This window comes from Rutidosis leptorrhynchoides, chromosome 1, assembly GCF_046630445.1.
Source record: "Rutidosis leptorrhynchoides isolate AG116_Rl617_1_P2 chromosome 1, CSIRO_AGI_Rlap_v1, whole genome shotgun sequence".
Taxonomy (NCBI): domain Eukaryota; kingdom Viridiplantae; phylum Streptophyta; class Magnoliopsida; order Asterales; family Asteraceae; genus Rutidosis; species Rutidosis leptorrhynchoides.
In genome coordinates, this window is record NC_092333.1 from 646,422,664 (window position 1) to 646,448,841 (window position 26,178).

The window sequence follows — 26,178 nt, forward strand, 5'->3', positions numbered from 1 at the left end:
GGATTAATGTTTTCGAGTTTTACCTTATACACTCGCTGTTGTTTTCGTAAGGTCATATCCACTTTGTAATTTTGGGTTCACTTTTGTTTGTTCTTTATAGCCTAGCCAATCTAGATTTATAATGGATTGAGTGAAGGTTTGTAATGTTTGGGTCATGCCAACATTTTGATGGCTAGCTCTTTTTTTGATTTATACAGAAGTCTCATTGTTTTTTTGCAAAAAAGAAAAAAAATAAAAATAAAAAAGAATTATAATTATAATTTATTTAAATTTATTTTATTTTTAAATACTCCGTAGTAAATAAACACAAAAATTGTATTTAGAGGGGAATTATATATGATAACAATAACAATAACAATACTTGCCCAAAATAGAATTAGGGCACAAACTATCTTCCTCCCCAAGTAAAACCCCTAATTGTCACGGTATACAAACACCAACATACAAACCGTTCTCTATGGATTTCGATTCAAGGTTTATCTCACAAACTTCGTTTCAGTTTTTATACAAGTTCTACAATGGCTACAAGAAAGCTGGTTCGAGATGTTTTTAAACAGCTGCAATATCGACATATTTCAGCTTACAGTCAGGTTTAATGTTTATAGATACTGAAAATCAAATGCTTAGTATCTATTCTTATTGCATTTTCTTAATTGAATTTAATTTGAGGTTTTTGTATTTTTGGTTTTGATATATTTAGGGTTCTAGGCCAGCTTCGAGGTTTAGGTTACTTGGTGCTGGTAATGGAAACTCAATGTATCGTGAATTTAGCATGTTTAATGAGTTTCCTAAAAAGATTAAAGATGAAGTTAACAGGTACTCTTCTTGTACAATGTTAATTTTGGATCTTAAAGACTTCATATACAATGGCGGAACTTAACCCGACCACAGATGGGGCGGCTGCAAAAATTTATTAAATTTTTCAACAGCTGGGTTGAATACTAAGAAAACCTTATTTTTTAGTAAAAATAATTTTTTTAGTGTAGAATTTTATTTTTTTTTAAATCCAGCCCCCGCCCCGTCTACACAAACGTCCGCCCCTGTTCATATGTGTAATTCTTTTGTCGATCATATAGGGTTGATGTAGCAATTGAATTTTGATTTTCTATGACATTGAATTTAATGTGAATTTAAGTTGGTTGAGACAGATTATTATTCTATTTTATTTATCACATAGGTCACATAAAATTTATAATGTATATGCAATGTAGACTTGTAGAAGTTACTCTCCATCGGTTATACGTATCACATTGATTTTATGATCTTGAACTTTTAGTTAATTTACGTGCTTTCAGTAACCAGGACTTTCGACAGACGGTTGAAGAATTAAAGGAGAAGATGGAAGAGCTGAAAGGGGTGAAAGATGATCTAAAAGTTAGGTAATTTGTAGCACGAAACTTAATTTAGTTTCTTAGTTTTTTCTATGGTAGTTGCTTATAAGCCGAGTCATATCTATAGAATGCTCTGAGATGGTGAAATGGCGAATGCAGAACAAAGCAGACAACTGAGGAGCTTTACAAGCATGTGGATGGCGCATGGACGGAAGCTGAAGCTACTGCAAAGAAGGTTCTATCTTGATTATATGTTATTAAATATATGATCATTATTACTTTTAAGTTGTCAATGTGGGAACTATGTCATCACACAATATTTGTCTTTTGTATTATCATACTGAGTTGTACTTGTTAGATTGTCATAGATGATATCCACTCGAATTTTCTAGATAGAATGTTTAGTTACTGCTATATTAAATCATATTAAAATCATAGAATACTTGAATAAGTTTTCTATTTTGTCACATATTGGCCGGAGGTCCTTCTAGAAACAATCTCTTCGCATTATTATCGGCAAAGAAGTTTCATCTTTTTGTCATTATCAATTTTTTTTTTTCTGGGATTCTTGCTCTTTTTACATGGCTGTTAGTTAATACCATATGTTATGTCATCATGATTTATAGTAGACTTATTTCGACATAGTAATTTCCTTGCAGGTAACTGAGAATGTTAATGAAAAGGTTTCTGCTGCGAAGGAGGAGGTGTGTGTAGCTATTCTTAATTTTTATTTTCATTGAAGAGTTATATAGAGGTGCTAAAGTTGATGGGTAAGATGAGTTGGGTAACATGCCAAAAGTGGTAGTAATATTTAGGCCGACTCAAAAATTTCATGTATTTTCTATAATGAGTAACACAAATAATTACTGCATCGGATGTGATTACTTGTTTTTACAATACCAATCAAAATCTTAAAATGAAAATGCTTCTATGTAATTTTCTTTTAAATTTTACCCCCTTGATCATTGGAGACAAAATAACCCCAATTGATCTGTATACAAGTTGAATGGATTGGCTTTTAAGTTCAATGATGCCATGCAATTTTGGATGGTTAGCTTTTATACCAGTTTCAATTTGTTACAGGTGAAAGATACCCTAGGAACAGGGAAGCAGGAATCTTCCAGTTCAGCTAATGATGATTTGTCAGGAAAAGATGGCAACGATTATACGCAATCGCAAGGTGGGGATGATAATAAACAGCAATCCGGGTTTGATGCGTCAGTAGAAATCGCGATTGATTTGGCCAAAAAGGGTTATGGCATTGTGAAGGATGAGTTGGGTGCTAACCCAAGTAAAAGAAAAAGGGCCCTAGCTGCTTATTATGCAGCCTCACAAGCTAATGTTGAAAGAAGTACTAGAACAGATCTCACCATTGTACCACAATCAGAATTTAGCAAGTGGTGGGAGTCATTTAAGGAAGAAGTAATTATTTCCATCTTTTAGAGTTCAAATTTTGTGATTTTGTAGTCGATCAAATGCACATCCAAACACCCCTAATGTTAACTGTTCCTCACTTGATATATATAGTTTTTTGTATCCTGTAGGTGCAAGATCATCCAGTTTTCAAGCAGTTGAGTGACTTAAGTGAACCATTTGTGACAGAGTGTCAGCAGGTACAAGCACTTGCAATTCCATTAATCATTTAATTTTGGATTTAATTTGTTTTATATATAGTTAATCCAGTTGTACACTTCGATTAAGCTAATCCAGCTATATATCTACACAAGCAGCTACTCGCTGTTGCTGTTTTAACTGGTTCTTTTCTTATATGTTTCTCAAATGAAATTTTCAGATCGCAGATGATATACGTGAGAGTTGGGAGACTAGTGAAATCCGCGAACGTTTTTCCGATACCGACGAAAGTTTTCGCAATGAGACAGATGCCGCAATGTCATTTAAGGAAATCCGCCGGCGGGACCCGTATGATGATGCATCTTGGTCCCTTGGTTTGTATTTTCCATAAGGTTGATAACTTACTAACTTGTAATATTTTTATTGGTTTTCTCAGGTACTTCGACTTACCTGATTTCGTGTCTGATGTTCAAGAAATGGTGAAACCAGTCCTCAAAGCGTATATTAACGTATGTGCCAACTGAACTTTTCTGCTATTTTTATTAGTGTTCATCTGTTATTTGATTTTTTACTTTGGCTGTTTACAGGGAGACATTGAAGTGCTGGAAACGTATTGTTTCACTGAAATAGTTGAGCGGTGTAAAGCCGAGCGTAAAGTCTGTGAGACGCAAGGAACGTTTTATGATAACAAGGTTAGATGACTTGTTTAACTGAATTTGGATAGTACGCCAGTTGTTCATTAGTTTCATACGACAGTGCAAAATTTGAAAACTAACAGTATCTTGTTAATTCTTGTGCTTGATTCACAGATATTATTCATATCGGATGTCCATGTAAAAGAGACCAAAATGATGGGTGACAGTCCTATAATTGTCGTGCAGTTTGCAGTACAAATGGTGCATTGCGTACGAGATAAACTTGGTGAAATAACGGAAGGTGGCCAGGTGATTTGCTACAAGTTTCTCTTTACCCACTCTGTTAGAGTGTTAGGTTAGGTGACTCGAGTACTAAATAATGACTCGAGCACTAAATATATACTATATTAGAGGTGCAAAATGTGTCGGTTGAACTTGTCAGTTAACCGGTCAGGTTTTCTTTGTTTGAACTTGTTTTATATAAAGATTTTGTGTGATATTGACTTTGTTGGTGAATGTGTTGGTTTTTTAGGATACTATCTGCAGCGTGCATTACTTATGGGCAATGCAACTTGCAGAAGCAGAGGAAGGATGTCACATACCGATTTGGAAGCTTAGAGATATGCAACAAGAAGGCATTCAAGCACTCCTTGTTTGATCTTTTGGGGTGCATCCGTGCAGGAAAGTTTTGTTACTATTAACCTCTATTTTAAACTTTCTATTCATCATATGAATGAGATTGCCTGGAGGAAATTTAGCAGGAATTTTTCTCAGGCTACGTTTTAGGGTGGTAATTGGTTGCTTGGAGGTGTAAATTTTAGGTGCATTTTGATTTATTAGCTCGTTTATTTTGTTATTGCTAATTATGGAGGATGTTTGATGCGTCGAAACATTATTGCTTCGAGGCTTGACTGTATATGTTTACTTACATAGCAATGATGATTTTGGGTCGTTTTGTTTTAGCTTCAAATATTTTGTTTTAGTTGCGTGATCGATATGATTTACTCCGTATTATACAATCACGAAAATGCTTCCTTGTTATAAGAACGTATGTTGAAAGTGTGTCAACAAATCTTATCGGTGAATATAATAAAATGATTAGTTTACAAAATAAATGTGAATAATCAATTTCCTTTTAAATATAGCTGGCTACTTTTTAATTTTTAAGATGTGTTTGATTTCTTTATACATTAATGATAACTACCACTTTTAAATTTTTTAGGATATGTTTAATTTCTTTATACATTTATAATAATAACACCCCCCCCCCCCCCCCCCCCCCCTCTCAAGGCTACAGTATAACAGTAAAGTGAGGGTACTGTTATACTGTAAGTATATTGTTAAATAACTACTACCACACTAGCTTATAATTAACCAACTCATCTACTTTAATTTATACACAGTATATGATTGCGAAAGTGGTATGGGGTGGGGGTCCAATTTTGGTACTGTCAACTCAGGTTCGATTCTGACTCAAAGCGTGAGTTTTCAACCTTTGATGATACTGTCAACATTAATGCGATTTGGAAAAGGTCTCGGGGGTTTTTTCCCAACCTTTGATGAATTGATGGTACTGACAACATCGTCGCGATGATCGCGAAGGTGGTTAAGTCTCTCTGAGTAATGCCGATATTACCGTATGAAAAAAAATTATACATGGTATATATTTACATAAATACAATAGCCCTTATAGTCACGATTACAAAATTCTATAATAATATTGTTGAAACTTCTAAATTTGAATGTGGATACGTAGTTGTGATGGGAACATCATTTCAAATAGAGAATTAATTCGTACATAATTATTTTTTAATCGGGCAATATCAAACATTTGATGTACGATTAAAAATAGTAGTGTACGAATTATCACCTTTTTAAATATATAGTAATTGTTTGTCGGCAGTGATGGAACTAGGATTTTTTTTACCGGGGGCAAAAAAAAATTTAAAACCGCAGCAATTTTTCTGGACAAAATATAGAGGTTTTGGGGCAAAAAATTGAGGTTTTTTGGCAAATTATGAAGGTTTTTGAGCAAAAGTTGAAGGTTTTGGGGCAAAATTCAAAGGTTTTGGGGCAAAATATGTAGGTTTTGTGGGAAAAAAAAATCTACCAGGGGCATAGTCGAAAAATCTAAAATTTAAACACTAAAAAAAAAAATTCCACTGCGCCCCCCATGTATTTTCGCCACTGTTTGTTAGCAAACTAACTATTTATATGTCAATGATGAAAAGTGATGCACATCTATTTGCTACATTCTTTTCTAATGCAAAATGCATTTAAATAATCAAAAGAAGTGAAGTTAAGGTAGATCTATTTACATAAGACTTATAAGAATAAGAATATTAATTGCTGAAATATTATGGTTATAAGACTAAGAAATTAAAAATATGAAAAGATTATTTAGAGAGAAAGTTTAAGAAAACACTATTATGTGTTTTTATTTTTCAAACTTGTGATATCTTACAATGAAAATGACACCTTTTATAGGTGAAGAAAATGTATCATCTTGATTTCACACCACACATTGCAAAATAATAAAATATTACAACCTAGAATAATCAAAAATATATATAAATAAAACATGAAGAAATCAATCGTGAATGATGACAAAAGTACTTGCATTACTTGATTTTTCAATAATATATTCTTATTTAGATTGCAAAATGAAAGTTTGATCAAAATGCCCACAACTCATAGAACAAATCCAATTTGAAAGGCATTCCACAACTCATAAATGATTAATGATCCTTTTGTATCTTCCCTCGGCGGTGAAAAGTTAACAGAGGTAAACGGGCAAAAGGCGTCGAGATTAGACCTACATAAATTATCTTATTTATAACATTTAACTCTTTCTGTATAACATTTAATAGATAAATTCACTGTAAACGCATTTATTTATTTATTTTGCTTTGATCCTGAGATATTATGTTTGCGATTTATATATATAAAAAGTAGAAGTGATGTTTCATAAGTTTGCATATTTATTACATTTTTACATATCTCGAATATTAGAACTTCAATAATAATCTGGTGTGGGAGGAATGAATGTGAAAATACAGTAGAAGATTTAAAAGAGGAGAAGTCAAGTATAAATATTTAATATGCCAAATGATAAAAATACCCCTCGGAAGGACTAGAACCCTCAACCTCATGGTTGTAAGAGTGAACTCGATAACAATAAGCCATTGACTCTTTGTTGAATCGTTTGTTTTCTAATGACATATAAAACTAGAAAGTGGCCCGACGCACTTTGTTGGACAAATTCAAGGCCACGTTAAAAAAATTTCAAAAAAAAGTTAACGCAAAAAGTTACACCCCAACCCCCCGTCCCGCCCCATATATGCTTTTAATTATATTAACCCATAATGAATTGTTCTCAACTTTGAATCTCCACCACCATTTAGCTAAAAGAGAAAGATTTTTTGCTTTTAACGACCCGATATTTTATAAGCTAGGCATCAATGTGGAATTGGGCTAGAGGTTTAAGGGGTCGATTACATGGCGAGTTATCAAGGCTTGAAGACATGATTAAATCTACTGCAAGCCTGACCGAAGGAGAATGCAAGTGGGTCTTCAAACCGAGCGGCAAAGAAACGTATTGCTCAAAATCTGTTGCCTCGTCGATCGATGCTCTACTTCTTGGAGGTAATTCTTTCGAGCCCGAAACGTTACGAAATAATCTTATTCCGCAAAAATTAGGGATATTCGTGTGGTGGGCTTTGAAAAATAGACTACCGACTAGAGTAGAGCTAGAGAAACGAGGTGTTCACATCGATTCGTTACTTTGTCCCTTATGCAACAAAGAGATTGAGACAGTGGAGCATGCAATTTTCGAATGTGACCATGCCAAGATGGTTTGGGATAGGATACTTAAATGGTGGGAGGTGAGTCCGAGTATCAACGTGGGAATTTTGAATGCGTTCCGTGGCACAAATATTGGTGGGAGATCAACGAATGAAAAGCGGATATGGCAAGCAATTGAATGGATAACGGGATATAGCATTTGGAAAAATAGAAACTTAAAGGTTTTCTCAAATGACAATTGAGCGTCACCAAAGATTATCAATGAAATTCAAACCCAATCGTTCGAGTGGATTAAAAACCGTTCTAACTTGCTATACATGGGTTGGCAACAATGGTTACTTCATCCGAGTAGTCTAAGCTTTCCTCGTGTTCACAATATTGATCCGGGTTAAATAGTCCGTGTGTATTAATATCGGATCTACATTAATGTATATGTATATAGTCTGTGTATAGTGTGTGATGTATGAATGTATATAGTGGGTGTGTTTGAGAAGCTATATGCTTCAAAAAGATTGTATTCTGTTGAGAGTTTTAATACAAAGTTGGCTTTTCAAAAAAAAAAAAAAAAAAAAAAAAAAAAATAGTTGACATTAGCATACGTCATCACATATACTATTATGATCGGGCATATTGTTCATTTTACATGATAGACTAATATATATTTATATTTATATATTAATATATTAATTTCGTCCCCAAATCTATTGTTAATTATTCAATTTAGGATATCTCAAATTAATTGTGCATTTCTAAAAATCAAAAAGAATAATGAGATTAAAACCTTTTGTGCCCCTACTGTATTCATATTGGACAAAAGTATAGATAAAAAGTAAAGGGTAAGACTACTTTTTTCTTAAACTGTGTGTTTTTTGTTCGGAGAAAATAGATTTAAGATATATTACAGTATTACATATTATATTATTATATTTTATATTATATATATATATATATATATATATGTATGTATGTATGTATGTATGTATGTATGTATGTATGTATGTATGTATGTATGTATGTATGTGTGTGTGTGTGTGTGTGTGTGTAAATATAAATATAAATATATGAAGTGGATCCAGTGAGAACTTTTTTAGTGTGAAAACTCTAGGAACTAAAAAAACACTCCAAATACACTGAAATTCGAGCAAAAAAATGGAGGGTGAGTAAAAACAAGCGAATTCGAGCAAAAAAGCACGCGGGCGAACCAAAAAAAGCAGCTGGGCGAGCATAAACAAGGGAAGTCGAGCAAAAAAAGTGGCGGCCGAACAATTATGGGATGTTCGAATTTCCATTTTTGTTCGGTTCTACAAGCTTTTGGTTCGGTTCTACAAAATTGTAGAACCAAAATTTGTTCGAATTTCTCAAAAAATGTTCGACTTTCACCTTTTTTTTTCAAAAATCAACTATTTTTTTTTTATTTTTTTTTTTTTTTTTACGATTTAGCCCGATTTAGAGTTTAGGGTTTTCGGGTTTACTTCGTAAACCCTAAACTCTAAACCGTTCGTGTAAAAAACTCATTCTAAACTATAAATCTAAACCCTAAACCCTAAAATATAAACCCTAAAATGCTAAAATCTAAATCCTAACTTAATTTGATAAAAATTGATGTAGAACAAGTGTAAAAATATTCTACAATAATGTAGAACTAATCAAACAATGAATCTAAAGATAAAAAATAAAAATTATTCGACTAGCTTACTTTTTTGTTTGGCTTCGTATATTTTTTGCTTGACTACCTGGTTCTAAAGTTCTCTTGCTAAAAATTCTTATTTAATCCCTCTACTATAAATATAATATATTATATATTATATGTAAATATAATAAGCTGAACATTACAAATACCTGAAAACAACAAACTGGCACAATACATATCACATCGCGTAATTTATGTGTTACGAGTTTATGACTCCTTGTTCAATTATGTGATACTACTACTTTCACAAAAATATAATTAGGGCACAAACTATCTTCCTCCCCAAGTAAAACCCCTAATTTCACGGTATACAAACACCAAAATAGGAACCGTTCTCAATGGATTTCGATTCAAATTTTATGTCACAAACTTCGTTTCAATTTATCATCCAAATTCTACAATGGCTACAAGAAAGCTGGTTCGAGATGTTTCTCTCTCTAAACAGCTGCTATATCCACGTGTTTCAGCTTACAGTCAGGTTTATAGATACTAAATTTATGATACATTTCATGTATTCTTATTTCATTTTCTTAATTGAATTTAATTTGAAATATATGTATTTTTGTTTTGATATATTTAGGGATCTAGGCCAGCTTCCAGGTTTAGGTTACTTGGTGCTAGTAATGGAAACTCAATGTATCGTGAATTTAGCGTGTTAAGTGAGTTTCCTAAAAAGATTAAAGATGAAGTTAACAGGTACTCTTCTTGTATCAATCTTGGAACTTAAAGACATTATATTTGCAATTGCACTGTCGATCAAATAGTGTTAAATTTTTTTTTTCTAAGACATTGAATTGTAATTGCTCTGTCGATCATATAGGTCACATAAATTTATTAAGATATATGCAATGGAGACTTTTAAAAGTTAATTTTTATTACATTGCTTTAGATATAGGATGTGTGTTTTTGTTGTTTCCAGCCGATTGTGCTTTGTATTAGGGTTGGGGTAAATCCTGCCATGTGTATGATGTTTTATGTTTAATGAAATAAATAATTAATTTTGCCAAAAAAAAAAAAAAGTATTACATTGCTTGTATGATCTAGAACTGTTAATTTACGTGCTCTCAGAAACCAGGAGTTTCAACAGACGGTTAAAGAACTAAAGGAGAAGATGGAAGAGCTGAAAGGGGTGAAAGAAGATCTAAAAGCTAGGTAATTTGTACCACAAAGCTTTATTAAGATTATATTTTGTTACATATATTATTATTATTATTATTATTATTGCTGCTGCTGCGGCGGCGGCTCCTCCTCCTCCTGCTGCTGCTGCTGCTGCTGCTGCTGCTGCTGCTGCTGGTGATCTTCTATAATAAGTAAATGATGGAAATCTGCAAAGTTGAAGTTTCATCCTTTTGTCATTGTATATTCTTTTGTGGGATTCTTGTTCTTTTTGTCATAGTATATTATGACATCATGATTTATAGTAGACTTATTTCGACTTAGTAATCTGCTTCCAGGTATCTGAGAATCTTAAGGAAAAGGTTTCTGCTGCAAAGGTGGAGGTGTGTGTAGCTATTTTAATCATTTTCTTTGAATAGTTATAGTAGAGGTGCTAAAGTCGATGGGGCGGATGAGTTAGGTATCGGGCCAAAAGTGGTGAGCTTTTATACCAAGTGATCTGTATACATAGTAATTTATTTTTTTGTTTAAACTTTACCCCCTTGATCATTAGAGACAAAATAACCCCAATTGATCTGTATACAATTTGAAGGGGTTGTCTTTAAGTTCAATGCTGCCATGCAATTTTGGAGTGTGAGCTTATATACCAGTTTCAATTTGTTACAGGTGAAAGAAACCCTAGGAATAGGGAAGCAGGAATCTTCCAGTTCAGCTAATGATGATTTGTCAGGAAAAGATGGTAATGATTATAAGCAATCGCAAGGTGGGGATGATAACAAACAGCAATCTGGGTTTGATCAGTCAGCAGAAATCATATCGGACTTGGCCAAAATGGGTTATGACATTGTGAAGGAAGAGTTGAGTGCTAAGCCAAGTAAAAGAAAAAAGGCCCTATCTGCTTATTATGCAGCCTCACAAGGTAATGTTGAAAGAAGTACTAGAACAGATCTCACCGTTGTACCACAATCACGATTAAGCATGGAATGGGAGGCGTTGAAGGAAAAAGTAATAATTTCCATCTTTTAGAGTTCAAATTGTGTGATTTTTTTTGCTGATCTGTTCTATTCAAAACAGATTATGCTTGTCATTATCTAATTTTTGAGAGGTCATGTAATCTGTTTTGGATAATCAGTTTCATGCCTACTGCTGCGTAATTGATTAGTTAAAGTGTAACAGGAAGTTGCATATCTATACATTTAACAAAACTTAAGACTGGTACTCTCATTTAACAAAAGAGTGTCCTTTTTCCTTAGTGACAGTTTTATTTATTTATTGCTGGAGGTGTTTTCTGATTCTAGTCACCTGTTGTATATAATCACTTTCAAAATGCACATCCAAACACCCCTAATGTTGAGTGTTACTCACTTGATATTTCTTTTGTTTTTCCTGTAGATGCAAGGTCATCCAGTTTTCAAGCAGTTCAGTGGCTTTAGTGAACCATTTCAGGAGGTACAAGCACTTGCAATTTTTACTAATCATTTATTCTTTTCATGGTAGTCGAAGTTTGTTGCGACTTACATGCTTAATGTGTTTTATATATAGTTGGTCCATCTGTATGTTACTCAAATTGAAATTTTCAGATGGTAGAAGATATGCGGGAGAGATGGGAGACTAGTGATCATCGTGTACTTCACATAATTTCAGATATGAAATCTGCATGTTCAGATCTTTTAGACGAAACTTTATTTATAGAGACAAATGAGGCAACACCATATAAGGAAATCACCCGGCTTGACCCGTATGATGATGCATCTTGGTCCCCCAGTTTGTATTTTCCATAAATTTTATAAGTTACTAAATAGTTATTTATATTGGTTTTCTCAGGTATTTTGACTTAGATGAATTCGTGTCTGACGTCCAAGAAATCGTGAAACCCGTCCTCAAAGCGTATAATAATGTAAGTCGGAGGTTTTATTATTATATATATGGTGAGAAGGTTATTCTAATTTTAGTCTTCATCTGTTATTTGAGTTTTACTTGGGCTGTTTATATGGAGACATTAAAGTGCTGGAAAAGTATTGTTTCCCTGAAATAGTTGAGCGGTGTAAAGCCGAGCGTAAGGTCTGTGAGATGCAAGGCAAGTTTTATGATAACAAGGTTAGATGACTTCTTTAACTGAATTTGGATACACGCCATTAGCTTCATAAGACATCGCACAATTTGAAGCTAATTCTTGTGGTTGATGGACAGATATTATTTGTATCGGATATCCGTTTAAAAGAGACTAAGATGATGGGTGACAGTCCTTTAATTATCGTTCGGGTATGTATACAGTATACACCTTTTCTTATTCAAATCTTAACCAACAAAAAAGGGTGCACTGACTTTGGTTAGTATTCATTGTTGTGCAGTTCAAAACACAACAGGTGTATTGCGTACGAGATAGACTTGGTGAAATAACGGACGGTGGCATGGTAATTTGCTTCAAGTTTCTCTTTACCCACTCTAGTAAACACAGAGGAAGTGTATTTTATTTTATATAGGGGAAAAGCAAATTTGTTTTATATATCTTTAAAATTAGAGGTTAGATTTTAGATTTTTTTAAATCTGGGGTTGGTATTCATTGTTTATTTTCAGAAAAAAATACATTTTTAAAGCAGCTTATCATACATTTGATGTACGATAAGCTGCTGTGAGGTTTTCCTTTAATCTGAACCTTAAAATCTAAACATTAATTTTTAAACCCTAATTACTAAACCCTAAACATTGTTTTTCATCATTCATTAGTCATTTTTTCACTAGTTTTGGTTATCATACATTAGATGTATGTATCAATAGCAAGCTGTATTTTTTTTTCCCTTTGAATCTACACAATGAATACTAATCACAGTTTCTTTTTTTAATCTGAACTCTGATTTTAAAGATATAAAAGAATCAAATTTGCTTATACACTTATCCCCAAAGGGGTTACTTAGCGCTGGATACACCCCCCCCCCCCCCCCCCCCCCCCCCCCTTTTCTCTCTCTCTCTCTTCTCTCACTATATATATATATATATATATATATATATATATATATATATAATCAAGAGGGAAGTGAGGAGAAGTAATTTTTTTTTTCGTTTTTTCGAAATTTTAATTTTCGGGCATCAAGATCACATGAAAATATGAACATTCAAAAACGACACTTTGTGATGAATGTTATTATTTTGGCGGTAAAACGCTCGAAGAAAAAATGAAAACATGCATCATGAGTAATATTATTCGTCTGAGTTTTTTTAGGGTTTAAAAATTAGGGTTTAGTAATTAGGGTTTAGAAATTATGGTTCAAAAATTAGGGTTTAGCTATTAGGGTTTAGGGTTTAGAAATTAGGGTTTAGATTGAATTTTTAACACAAACGGTTTAGAGTTTAGGGTTTAGGGACTAAACCCTAAACCGGGCTAAATTTTTTAAAAAAAAAACTTCATATAAGATGAAAGAAAACAACGTTCCAAAAATATTATTAGGAATAACATTACCCATGATGAATGTTATCAATTATTTCTTCGATTGTTTTCTCGCCTAAATAATAACATTCATCACAAAGTGTCTTGTTTAAATGTTCATATTTTCACCTAAACTTGATGCCCGAAAAAAAAAAATCGAAAAAAACGAAAAAAAATTACTTCCCCCCAAAAAAGTGCTTCCCTCTTGATTATTGATTATGACCCTATATATATATATATATATATATATATATATATATATATATATATATATATATATATATATATATATATATATATATATAGGGGCAGGATCAATGGGGAAGTAACCAATCGGGGAGAAGCAAATTTTTTTTTTTTTTTTCGTTTTTTTTGAATTTTTTTTTTCCGGCATCAAGATCACACGAAAATATGATCATTTAGAAGAGACACTTCGTGATGAATGTTATTATTTAGGCGGGAAAACGATCGACAAAAATATAATTCAAGATAATATTGTTCGTGAAGAATATGAACGTTTTTTTTCTTCATGTTTTGTGAAGTAAAATTTAGCCCGATTTAGAGTTTAGGGTTTAGGGTTTAGTCCATAAACCCAAAACACCAAACCCTAAACCCTAAACTCTAAACCGTTCGTGTTAAAAACTCAATCTAAATCCTAAATCTAAACCCTAAACCCTAAATTTCTAAACCCTAATATCTAAACCCTATAAACCCTAATATCTAAACCCTAATATCTAAACCCCAATAGCTAAAACCTCAAAATACGCTCGAAAAACACGATAATTGTTATATATTACTTCTTCGAGTGTTTTCCCGCCAAAATAAAAACAGTTATCACAAAGTGTCTCTACTAAATGTTCATATTTTCATCTCATCTATAATGTTCGTGAACAAAGTTTTTTCAAAAAACGAAAAAAAAAAAAAAAGTTTTTGCTTCCCCCCGAATGGTTACTTCCCTCTTGATCCTACCAATATATATATATATATATATATATATATATATATATATATATATATATATATATATATATATATATATATATATATATATATATCAGAGGTGCAAAATGAGTGGGTTGAACTCGTCGGTTAATGCGTCAGGTTTTCTTTTTTTGATGGAAGTTGTCATATATAAGATTTGAGTTGATGTTGACTTTGTTGGTCAAATGTGTATGTTTTCTAGGATACTATCCGTGCAGTCCATTACTTATGGGCAATGCAACTTGCGGAGTTAGAGGAAGGTTGTCACATCCCGATTTGGAAGCTTAGAGAAATGCAACAAGTTGGCATTGAACCACTACTTCTTTGTTGATCAAAAAATTGGTCCCCATAACGTTTGTTATCATTGCCTGCCTGCCTTAAATCTTTTTGGGTGCAGGAAAATTTTGTTTCTATTAACCTCTATCTTAAACTAACCATTCATCAAAGGAATGAATGAGATTGACATGAGTTCTTGCATCTATGTCTTATAAAATGTATTCGTTGGAATGGATTTTCCACATGAGCAGTTGCTTCATCGAACAATATAGTTGCAAATTAAGTTTGTTTGCCTGGAATATGCTTTAACCAGTTACAAAAATATTTAGGTGAATTTTTAATTTGGTAGCTAAGTTTTTTCTGTTTGCTATTGCTGGCTTTGGAGAATGTTTGATCTAACATTTTTGCCCCAAGGCATGACTGTATATGTTGATCCTATAAATCAATATGATGAATTGGGTTGTTTTATTTTAGCTTCATATATTCTTTCTATAGTTGTGATTTATCATTAATTTTAGATTTTAGAAACCTGGCATGCCTAGACGAATGCTGCCATTCTGGCTTCATGTTCATTTTGTTTTTTGATTTTATCTGTAACATTGTTGATAACTGATTGTACATAAACAATAGATGATGAAAGTGTATGATTCACGTATATGTACGATGATGGTGTACATTATGGATCGAGTTAAATTAGTTTAAAATTACACAACTTTGGTTACACTAGCCAATATGTTAATAATCCAGAAATGATGCTAGCAGATGCGTCTTACCATCTGCCACTAACTCATCTTCTAACATGCCCCTCTTATGTAATACGGACTATGTTTTTCTTTTTTAATGAAGTCTATGTACATTTTATTTATTTTATCTCAAAATTAAACCAAAAGGCGATATGACTAGAATCGCATTATATCTGACAAATCGAGTGGAGATGCTTTTCGCCGGTCATAATCCTGGTTGTTACCATCGGAGGGGTGACCGAATGTGGCGGTGGAGCTGTTTAAAAACTAGGGTCAATTGCCAAGCGCAGGCAGTCTGAATAACACGTAATACTTCTATTTATTCACCAAGAATTATGATAATGATATTACCAGTATGCTTTCTCAAGAAAACTTAAATCAATTAATAAATAATAAACTTCATTTGGTCATCAAGAATTTTGACTCTTTCTTATATTCTGTTTCTGTGTTTCTCTTATGTTAACGTTGATCAGTTTGGCAAAGTGAGTATTTTCTGTTTAGTTGAATACTGAGTGTAGATCAGTCAACTAAAAAGACATGATAACCACCCACACATGTTTAAGGCTAGTTATTATTATTATTTATTTTATTATAAACTTATAATAATAGAAATAAATAATAGATAATAGATGGAATCAAACCTACAGTTTGTATATGCAATCACCCAGCACATCCAATGGAATATACATGTATACTGTTGACTTTCTTCGTATGCATTTGCTTGGAATACTAGTTAATGTCCTTGGTCAACTAAAGACCAGTACTTTATAACCCATACATGGAGGGTTGACTTTGGGCTTCTTGCCCAAATTATATGTAATGACAACAACAATAATCAATCTCAGCGAATGTGAGGTATAAGGGAGGTGAGATATAAACAATCATTACCAACGAAGCATTGCTTCAACGGCATCCCCTTCACCTTGTGTGTTAGGACTGGGGGTTAGGTCATGGGTTCGAGCCTCGCTCTGCCCATCCTATTAATTAATTTGCTTGAAATATGAATGTCTAGATTGACCCCAGGGGGTTTTCTTCCGGATCCATTCAGGATTCAAACCCGATCCGCAAAGCTTGTCATTCAAAAAAAAAATATATATATATAAAAAATCATTTCCTTATATGTTAAAAATTGCTAATCCATATACCCGTTTGGTTTAGTAGAAAATAATTTTTTTAATTTAACTTGGTATTAATTGTTTTTAATTAATCATGTTCTCCTGATATAAAGACTAATTAAGCACTTCTTCTGTGTACTCAAGTTATCTGTTTTTCTATATGATATTAGATACATTACATCCCCTCTACTTTTTCTGCACTTGCATTTGCTTGTAAATACTTGATTTGAATTATCTTCTATTACTAACTTAATTTAACAGGTAGGTAATTCATGGCATTCATGCAAGAGTTTCAACACTTAAAAATAAAGCTGGAAGATATAAAATCAGCCACAAACAACTTTAGTGAGGAAAACTATATAGGAGGTGGTGGTTTCGGGAAGGTATATAAAGGCGAAGTGTGTCACTATAAAGGACGAAGTATGGCTGCTTTCAAACGCCTAGACCGTAAACATGGTCAAGGAGAAGCCGAGTTCTCGAAAGAGATCATGACACTTTCTAGTTACCGGCATAAAAACATCATCTCCCTCCTCGGATATTGTAACGAGGATGGCGAGATGATCCTCGTGTATGAATACGCTTGTAACGGTAGCCTCGATAGGCATTTAAACAACGCTGCTCTTACATGGAGGAAACGTCTCAAGATATGTCTCGAGGCCGCAAAGGCGCTTGAATACCTTCATGATCCAAAGGGGACCCACCAAAGAGTTATACACCGTGATATCAAAAGTGGGAATATACTACTGTGTGACAACTGGGTTGCTAAACTTGCCGACTTGGGGCTGTCAAAAATGGGCCCCGCTAATCAGGACCAAACTTTTCTTATCTCGAGTGCGGTCGGTACCCTTGGGTATTGTGATCCGATGTATATAGAGACGGGCCTCCTTACGAAAGAGTCGGATGTATACTCTTTTGGCGTGCTTTTATTTGAAGTGTTATATGGGAGATCATGCTTCAATACCATTGCAGGTAGCTTTGGTCAACTCTTAGTGCCTACCTGGAAAAAAAACTATGTAGAGAAAAAGATTGATGGGATTCATATCTTACAAGATATGGATCCTAGCTCTTTGAAATTATTTTCGGACATTGCATATAGATGTGTGGAGGAATTTCGTGAAGATCGCCCGAAGATGGCTGAGGTCGTTACAGAACTTGAGATTGCACTAGATATCAGTCAAGAGATGAGTGAAGGGAAAACGACAGATGTGATTGACTATGAAGAGATGGTCAAAACTGTTGTGCCTCCTCTTAATTACAGATTCAAAGCAGAACTCATGATATTTTTGTCCAAAGGGGTCCTCCTCAACGGTGGCACAACGGTAACTTTGTTAATTATGCCGATAAGCTATTTTTATTTTCTTTTTTACGATTTTTATTATAATAAATGTCCATGTTTCTGTGTCGGGATGTCTCAAACCAATTGATCACTTTTACTTTCAGTAAATCAAAATTTATTAAAGTTTTTCATAATGAACGGGGTGATATTTCCACTCAAATATTTGATAAATTCAATCATATTTATGCTTGTACTACATAAAAATAGTGGATATATAAAAAACTTGAGTGGCATCACCCTAACGAACTATGGAGCTCCAGATTGAGCTTAGGGGGTTTTCTTCCGGATCCATTCAGGATTCAAACCCGGTCCGCCTGCCTCTCGGGATGGTTTAAGGATTGGGTTCCTGCAATGCGATTCGGGTTTCCTCCCGAAAGCACGTGCGTGTATGGCATATGATCGCGAAGGTGGTTAAGTCCCCTCTGGGGTGATGCCGACAATTTGCCTTTCAAAAAATAGTTAAGTCTAAATGGACGTACATACATGCAGTGGTTTTCGTTAAATGCGAAGGGACAACACATTGAGATGATATCTATTGCACATTGTATGACTGTTTCATACATCAAAGGCTTTTATACAACCGAATACAATTCAAGGTGAATTCTCTTCCTCCTATTTCAAAGATTTGGTTATAGATTTTGGAAAATCTTTAAATGTTACTTTACTATACTATTACTATATGTCCCTGCAGATTCAAACAGGGAAGTTATAACACAGCTAACAACAAATTAAGTATCAGAACACGTGTCGAAACACAGTTCTTGTCGGCGCATATCACATACGTGGTGAACCTTGTCTTCAAATATCAAAAACCACATAATAGAACGATAAGTCGTTTATGGCTGGGATACAACTTAGAAGCAGACAATTATATGTTAGAGTCGTACTACTCGTATCAGAGAGAAGATGGATGGTTCATAGTTGAATTGTATCAATTTAATAGCGACCAAGGAATGGTTGATCTTGAGATTCAGTTTCAACAATTGGATAGTAATTACCTGCTTATTGAAGGCATCGAGTTTCGGCCGTTGGAGGAGCAAGTAAGATATGATGACAATTAATACTAATTCTTTTCATGAATGTTTGACTTGTATTTAGTAAAAATTCATAAAATATTTTGTTGTATCAGTTATATTATTCTTCTTTATTGTCTCACGTTATATGTATAGGTGGTGGAACATGTATCATCATCACCATCAGAAGAAGATGATTCAGAGGATGAGTCGTTTTGGGAACGTAAATTGCCGATTGATTATCAACATTTAATCAAATTGTCAAGAGACACTACAATTATGCGATTTAAAACTTACAAAGAACTCTACTCAATTCTTTGCAAAGGATTCTTAGTTAAAGGTGGCCTAGAGGTAATTAAGTATTTTGATTCATTGCTGAAATTTTCTCAAACTATTTCATACGTTATTCCGTATCAAATGGAAACGATAATAGAATTTCGAAATAAATATTTATATTTATATTGTTGGAGGTTGATTTATTGACAGTGGGTTTCTGTGGACAAAAATGGAAACATATGTGTAATGCAAGCACCAGAAGCAGTTTTTGCAAACGATAGACGGTTCAAAAAGTGGCATCATTTACCCGAATCGAGGTTCTTTTTATATCTCTAAGCTAGTTTTTTTGTTAGAAATTTCTATTTTTTGCATGTAAATGCAAGATGACTTTTAAAGTTTTTGCAGATTTGGGAAAATGCTTGAAGTTTTCGATACAAGACTTAAATTTGAGGGAAAAATCATATCCCGAGTACTATCACTTCAAACTACATATGCATGTTACCTTGTCTACAAAATAGTGTCTGGACTCACCTTCTATAGGTTTCCGTTGAAAGTATCGGATGCTACAGATTTGGCGTCTGGTGATTGGAAGGTTCCGGATATTAGATATATCTTTTTATATGTTCCTCAAACGCCAGTTATTGTTGGAGGTAAGGCTGATCGAGACATTTACAAACCATTGAATAAAACCAATTTGAAAGGCATTCCGATACTTAGGAGTGATGGTTTGATGGAAGTTCAACTATTCGAATATCAAGCCGCTTCTGGCAAAAAGATTCCAACTCATCTTGCGTGGTATAATGAACACAACGTAAAGCTTGAAGGCCTTATTATTGAAGGAATTGAATTTAGACCTATATAAAAAAATCTAAATTCTTTGTACTTTATTATAAATCTGGAAAGAATCATCCTAACAGAATAATCATGTATGTTTTATTTTACTTTTGTCGATGTAATACCAACAGACGGTACAAAATTTACTCCACATCACTGCTTTTGTATGGAAACCCTATATCAAGTAGGTTTCAAGACTTGCAAGCGTTTTAAAAAATATGTGCCATCAATTAAGATGCTCAGAACACATTAGGGGTTGTTTACTTTTTTTCTGTCATGTTTCCATTTGCCTTTGTTTGGGAAGGGGTGTGATTCTACGTTCTCTCAAATAGACTAATTCTCAGACAGACTAATTTTTAGATTAAGTGACAAATTAAGAGCTTTACAGAAGCAGATCAATAAGCAAAAAGTAAGCAGACTCTTACTTGAGGGTAAAAATTGACAATAATAATACTGGAGTTTGGTCTTGAGTTAAGATACAATTCTCTGTTGAAACTTCAATTATGCCTTCATATTTAGGATACAAAAAAATTAAAGAAGAGTTAATTCTGTGTTGAAACCTCAATTAGCTGATACCGATTTGATGGTTATATTACATTACATAGAGAATAAGGCTCTTATTCTGTATTTGCTTTTCATTAGTAGTTTTCACTGTGAGTTTTCATGAGAATTTGAGTTTTAAATGAGCCTAAAAGTTAAATGTTGCTAACTTTTGGAACACTAAATTTGTGTCAAAATTAAAAAGGCGATATGATTAGAGCACCAGGAGTCGATGCAATTTTTTACCGTCGAAGGAATTTAACGCCGGCGACGGCGGTTTCGTCGACTCCGGTTCGGCTTAAATCGGCGTTAAATGAGTTTAACGGTGGGCCGCCGTTACCCACCCGACGCTGTTTCTACTTCTTTTTCCTTTTTTTTTTTTTCTTTTCTTTCCTTTTTCCTTTTGTTATTTGATGTTGTTGCTGTGTGTTTTTTGATTTTTGCAGGTGCGTTTCAGTTAGGAAGAAGAAGAATACGGAGTAAATAATTAGTATAAATAATAAATAATTAGGTTTAAAGATTGGTTAAAAATGGGCCAAATTAGTGGGCTTACATTTATTTTTATAGTTAGGCTAAATTCTCTTTAAATATTTATAATTTATAATTATAAATATTACTAACTAAAAGTATTATTTATTTTTGTAGTTTATAATTAATAATCATATTAAATAAGTAATAGATAAAAGTATAAAAAAAATAAGCTAAATAATATTATTAAAAGTATTAAAAAAATAATTAAATAATGATTTAACAGAGATTTAACACTGAACCATTTCCTCTGTTTTGATCTCAGTGTTAAATTCAGTGTTAAATTTAACACTGAAATTTAACACCGAACGACTCCATGTGGTCTTAGAAATACCATTACATTTGAGTAACCAACTGCAGATATCCCTGTATGATGCTTTCACAGGTTTAAATAGAAAGGGTCAAACGCCACGTAATCAGTCTAGATTACACGTATGACTTTTAATTGGAAAAATATTGATAAATCAAGTTCATACCGTAGATGTAAATTTGCAAGTACATTGCTTACCACATTAATTTATTAGGTATATCGCCTGTTTTAGGAAAAATCACAAGTAGGGTTTAGACTATGAGGATTTTAACTAATATTGGAGACTCTAATTCTGTTTTTCAAATATAGTTATCCAATCTATGTTTTGTATATGTATTCTGTTATTGTTGATTTTTAGTATATACAAATACTAAATTTGGTTTGAAAAATGATACTCGTATTTAGAATGCTCGGGGCGCATCTCAAACAACCATCTGTCCAAAAAAAAAATCTTGATTGTGTCCGATAAAAGGAATTGCAATGTCTGCAAGGATTTAATTACTGTCGAAGGTCAGTCAACTAAAGAGACATGATAACCAAACACTTATTTTTAAGGCTAGTTATAACAGCTGGAAATATATACACATTTTTTTATATTCAATCATAATGCAGTACATACTCTGTTGACTTTCTGCATATTTTTATATATGCAATAATAATGCATTACATATACATATTCTGTTGACTTTTTGCATTCAGTTATATCTCCCTCCTTTTTTGCACTTGCATTTGCTTAATACGCTTGATTTAAATTTCTTTTGTTTAATTGATTATAACTACTGAATTAACATGTAATGGCATTCAGGGAAGAGTTTCAACATCTACAAATCAAACTGAAAGATATAAAATTAGCTACCGACAACTTCAGTGAGAAAAACTATATTGGAGGTGGTGGTTTCGGTAAAGTGTATAAAGGAGAGGTGTCTCACTTCAAAGGGCGAAGCATGGCTGCTTTTAAACGTCTACACCGTATACATGGTCAAGGTGACGCCGAGTTTTGGAAAGAGATCAGGACGCTTTGCAGTTACAGGCATGAAAACCTCATCTCCCTTCTCGGATTTTGCAACGAGGATCACGAAATGATCCTAGTGTATGAATACGCTTGTAACGGAAGCCTCGATAGGCATTTAAACAATGCTGCTCTTACATGGAGGACACGTCTCAAGATATGTCTCGAGGCTGCAAAGGCGCTTGAATACCTTCATGATCCCAAAGGGACCCACCAAAGAGTTATCCACTGTGATATCAAAAGTGGGAATATACTACTGTGTGACAACTGGGTTGCTAAACTTGCTGACTTGGGGCTGTCGAAAATGGGTCCCGCTAATCAGGACCAAACTTTTCTTATATCCAGTGCTGTAGGTACACTTGGGTATTGTGACCCGATGTATATGAAGATGGGCTTTTTAACAAAGGAGTCGGACGTATACTCTTTCGGCGTGCTTTTATTTGAAGTGTTATATGGGAGACCATGCTTCAATAAGATTGACGGTGGGTGGGGTCAAATTTTAGTTCCTACATGGAAACAAAACTATGTAGAAAACAAAATAGTTGACCTTCATATAACGCAAGAAGATAGGGATCCTAGTTCTTTGAAATTGTTTTCGGATATTGCTTATCGATGTCTGAAAGCGTCTCGTGATGATCGGCCGAAGATGGCAGAGGTCGTGATTGAACTCGAGATTGCACTAGAAAATCAAGAGATGAGTGAAGGCAAGACACAGATGATCAACTACAAAGAGATGGTCAAAACTGCTGTACCTCCTCTCACTTACGGATCCAATGCCGAACTCATGATATTTCTGTCCAAAGGGGTCCTTCTCAACGGCGGCACAACGGTAACTTTTATATCTCTAAACTGTTTTACAAATAAAAAATAATATTAATTCTCTTCTAAGAAAGAAATATTGATGGTATTGTTACCAATATACCTGGTAAACGGGTCAGGCTGAGTCGGTTTGGGTAACGGGTCAAAGTGGTTTTGGGTTGAGATGGATCATGGGTCAAACGGGTAAAAATTTTAAACAAGTCTAAATGGGCGAGGTTGGGTCGGGTTGGGTAGGGTTTGGTCGGGTTGTGTAATGGGTCAAAATGGGTCACAGGTCAAATGGGTTCAAATGGGTCATATAATGTTACATTGACCGACTTTGATCACAAATCCGATTTTGACCTATTAACTAACGTTGACCGATTAATTAAACGAATTTTGGAAAGACGAAACGGACTGTTTTTAAAAAGGAGTAATCTAGTCGGCGTTTTATACAACAGTGCTCATAAGCATAAAACAGTGGTTTCATTAATTTTTTTTTTGTTATATATTTGATTTTAAGGTTAAACATCTTTACTTCTAATTTGTATTAGTTGTTTAACGGACTTGTGTACAGTGGTTTTCGTCAAATGACAAGGGACAACACATTGAGATGATATCTATTGCACATTGTATGACCAATCCACCTCAGCATGAGAATTTGTACTATTATACATCCGAATACAATTCAAGGTGGTGACTCCTCTTCCTACACCTTTTAAAGGTACGTATCGTTTTTTAATATTTCATATTCCTGCAGATTTCAAGTGGGAACCTATCAAACGGAAGATGTAAAGTTCAGCACACGTGTCAGAACACAGTTCTTGTCACCGCATATCACATATGCCGTTAACCTGGTTTTCAAATTTGAAAACACAAACGATAATATGATAAATGTTATATCCTTGAGATACAAATTGAAAGGGGATACAGAAACTTCAGTTTCGTACCTTTCGTATCAGAGAGAAGATGGATGGTCTGTGGCTGAATTGTATCTTATAAATAGCAACAGGAGAATTGTTGATTTTAAAATTTTGTTTAACGGATGCTTTGGTGGTCCCCTACATGTTGAAGGCATTGAGTTTCGGCCAATATTGGAAGTAAGATATAATGACATATAAAAACAAAATTGTTATAATTCAGTAGGCTTATAACTACCTTTAGTGGTTTGATTCTTGATGTTATAATTCAGTAGGCTTATAACTACCTTTAGTGATTTGATTCTTGATTAAGAATACTAATAATGAAGTGTAAGAACAAAGATGATAATGGAGAGAAAGAAATAAACACTTTGTAAGTGTGAGAAATTGTGACGATCGCTCCAAATCCATATGTACGAACACGTCATTCATTGATTTCATTGCGAGGTATTTGACCTCTATATGATACGTTTTGTAAACATTGCATTCTTTTGAAAAGGTACACCATAAATGTATATTTAAATCAAAGGTTTTCGACATCTGATGATTTCTACATATAGACAATCACCGTAAATAATAGTTTACAATAGTGCTTTCGTTGACAATACAGTCAAAATAAGGTACATGGTGATGAATTGGTGAATGCAACGTTTTCTTGAAAAATATGCCATGTAAGACTCCATGTACATAGCTTGTCTATCATATAAGCAAACAGCGGAAGACTTCTAGGGAACCTGAGAATAAACATGCTAACAAGTGTCAACACAAAGGTTGGTGAGTTCATAGTTTATATGTTTCGCATAATCTGTATATAAAGATGGATCACAAGATTTCAGTTGTTTCATCCAGAAACGTTTATCAAAATGTTCTACAAGATTGAGCACCCTGGTAACCAAGCCTTAACGTCTATAATAAGTACCTCTCGTTTAACATGCAACCAACATGTACAATACACGCAATCCAACGTGTACTAACCTCAAATAGCATACGCCTGTTTTATAGTTCAGGCTAGAGTTTCTTTCTATACCTGGAACAGACGGGGATGTCAAACCCTATGGATCCATATACTACTACTCGCGCCCACCAGTTCTTATAACTGGCAGTTACTAGTTACCAAAGCTAAGGGATTTTCGGTTCAAACTCGGTGTAGAATTTAGTGTGTACTTGTATCCATTTTTAAAATAAAGTGCATGTATTCTCAGCCCAAAAATGTAGAGAGTAAAAGGGATCTTATGAAACTCACCTTAGCAGCACATATAGTTGTTCATCGTATTGTGACCGAAACTCGGTATATCAAATAATCGTAGTTCTCAACCTAGAGAACATATGTTGGTCAATAGATGTCTATCAAGCTAGGTCAGGTCATAGTGTATCACAATCCTAATGCTCGAGATCGACATACAAAAGTTATCCAAAGTCGTTACAAAAAGTCAATTTTGACAATAGTTCAACAAGACGTGATGTACCTTATATAAGGATTCGTTTACTCGGTAGGTAATATTCAAAAATTCATTTTATCAATCTCGTAAACAAGTTGTTTAAATATTAATTGCAGATTCAAAAGCAATTTCAATTAATGTTAATTATAAATCAGTTGATCATATCTTTTAAACCGTTCATCGAAACTATTCGATATCTAAATGAAAAGTTATTGATTTTTCGCCAGCTTTCCAAAAACATGCATATCATATACCTTTTACCAGTAATATATGTATTTAATTCATGATTCATTATAACTTTTTAACGACAAAATTTAGCATACAAGTATGTATAAATATATATACTCGAGCACTAGACATGGATACACTATTAGTATATAAAAGATAAAGTATAAATGCTTACGTATCAATATTGAGATTCAATATTGTAGGAAAGTACATAGACGTAACGGAGATGATAAACACTAGGTTTGATTCATAAATATACC

At 33.7% G+C, this 26,178-nt stretch overlaps 5 protein-coding genes across 5 annotated transcripts; all 5 read left to right on the forward strand.

Annotated features, from left to right (window-relative positions):
• Window positions 1–377: 377 nt before the first annotated feature.
• LOC139885750 (mitochondrial import inner membrane translocase subunit TIM44-2-like) lies at window positions 378–4,508 on the forward strand. The gene is made up of 12 exons (XM_071869505.1): window positions 378–590; window positions 701–816; window positions 1,296–1,379; window positions 1,491–1,566; window positions 1,991–2,035; window positions 2,415–2,753; window positions 2,876–2,944; window positions 3,124–3,251; window positions 3,340–3,412; window positions 3,491–3,595; window positions 3,713–3,847; window positions 4,071–4,508. The coding sequence occupies exons 1-12, from the start codon at window positions 519–521 to the stop codon at window positions 4,194–4,196; spliced, it is 1,368 nt and encodes a 455-aa protein (XP_071725606.1). The 5' UTR covers window positions 378–518; the 3' UTR covers window positions 4,197–4,508.
• Window positions 4,509–6,999: 2,491 nt separating this feature from the next.
• On the forward strand, window positions 7,000–7,584 carry LOC139849612 (uncharacterized). Its single transcript, XM_071839251.1, has one exon. The coding sequence runs from the start codon at window positions 7,000–7,002 to the stop codon at window positions 7,582–7,584; it is 585 nt and encodes a 194-aa protein (XP_071695352.1).
• A 1,649-nt stretch (window positions 7,585–9,233) lies between these two features.
• Window positions 9,234–15,297, forward strand: LOC139849620 (mitochondrial import inner membrane translocase subunit TIM44-2-like). Its single transcript, XM_071839256.1, has 12 exons — window positions 9,234–9,510; window positions 9,613–9,728; window positions 10,101–10,179; window positions 10,487–10,531; window positions 10,815–11,153; window positions 11,541–11,597; window positions 11,729–11,886; window positions 11,973–12,045; window positions 12,120–12,245; window positions 12,339–12,410; window positions 12,500–12,562; window positions 14,756–15,297. Exons 1-12 carry the CDS (start codon window positions 9,433–9,435, stop codon window positions 14,882–14,884), a joined length of 1,335 nt encoding a protein of 444 aa, XP_071695357.1. The 5' UTR covers window positions 9,234–9,432; the 3' UTR covers window positions 14,885–15,297.
• A 1,662-nt stretch (window positions 15,298–16,959) lies between these two features.
• Window positions 16,960–18,623, forward strand: LOC139849626 (receptor-like protein kinase HERK 1). The gene is made up of 2 exons (XM_071839264.1): window positions 16,960–18,006; window positions 18,513–18,623. Exons 1-2 carry the CDS (start codon window positions 16,960–16,962, stop codon window positions 18,621–18,623), a joined length of 1,158 nt encoding a protein of 385 aa, XP_071695365.1.
• Window positions 18,624–18,882: 259 nt separating this feature from the next.
• LOC139885751 (F-box protein VBF-like) lies at window positions 18,883–20,316 on the forward strand. The gene is made up of 4 exons (XM_071869506.1): window positions 18,883–19,063; window positions 19,193–19,387; window positions 19,523–19,629; window positions 19,718–20,316. Exons 1-4 carry the CDS (start codon window positions 18,896–18,898, stop codon window positions 20,172–20,174), a joined length of 927 nt encoding a protein of 308 aa, XP_071725607.1. The 5' UTR covers window positions 18,883–18,895; the 3' UTR covers window positions 20,175–20,316.
• The last annotated feature ends 5,862 nt before the right edge of the window (window positions 20,317–26,178 follow it).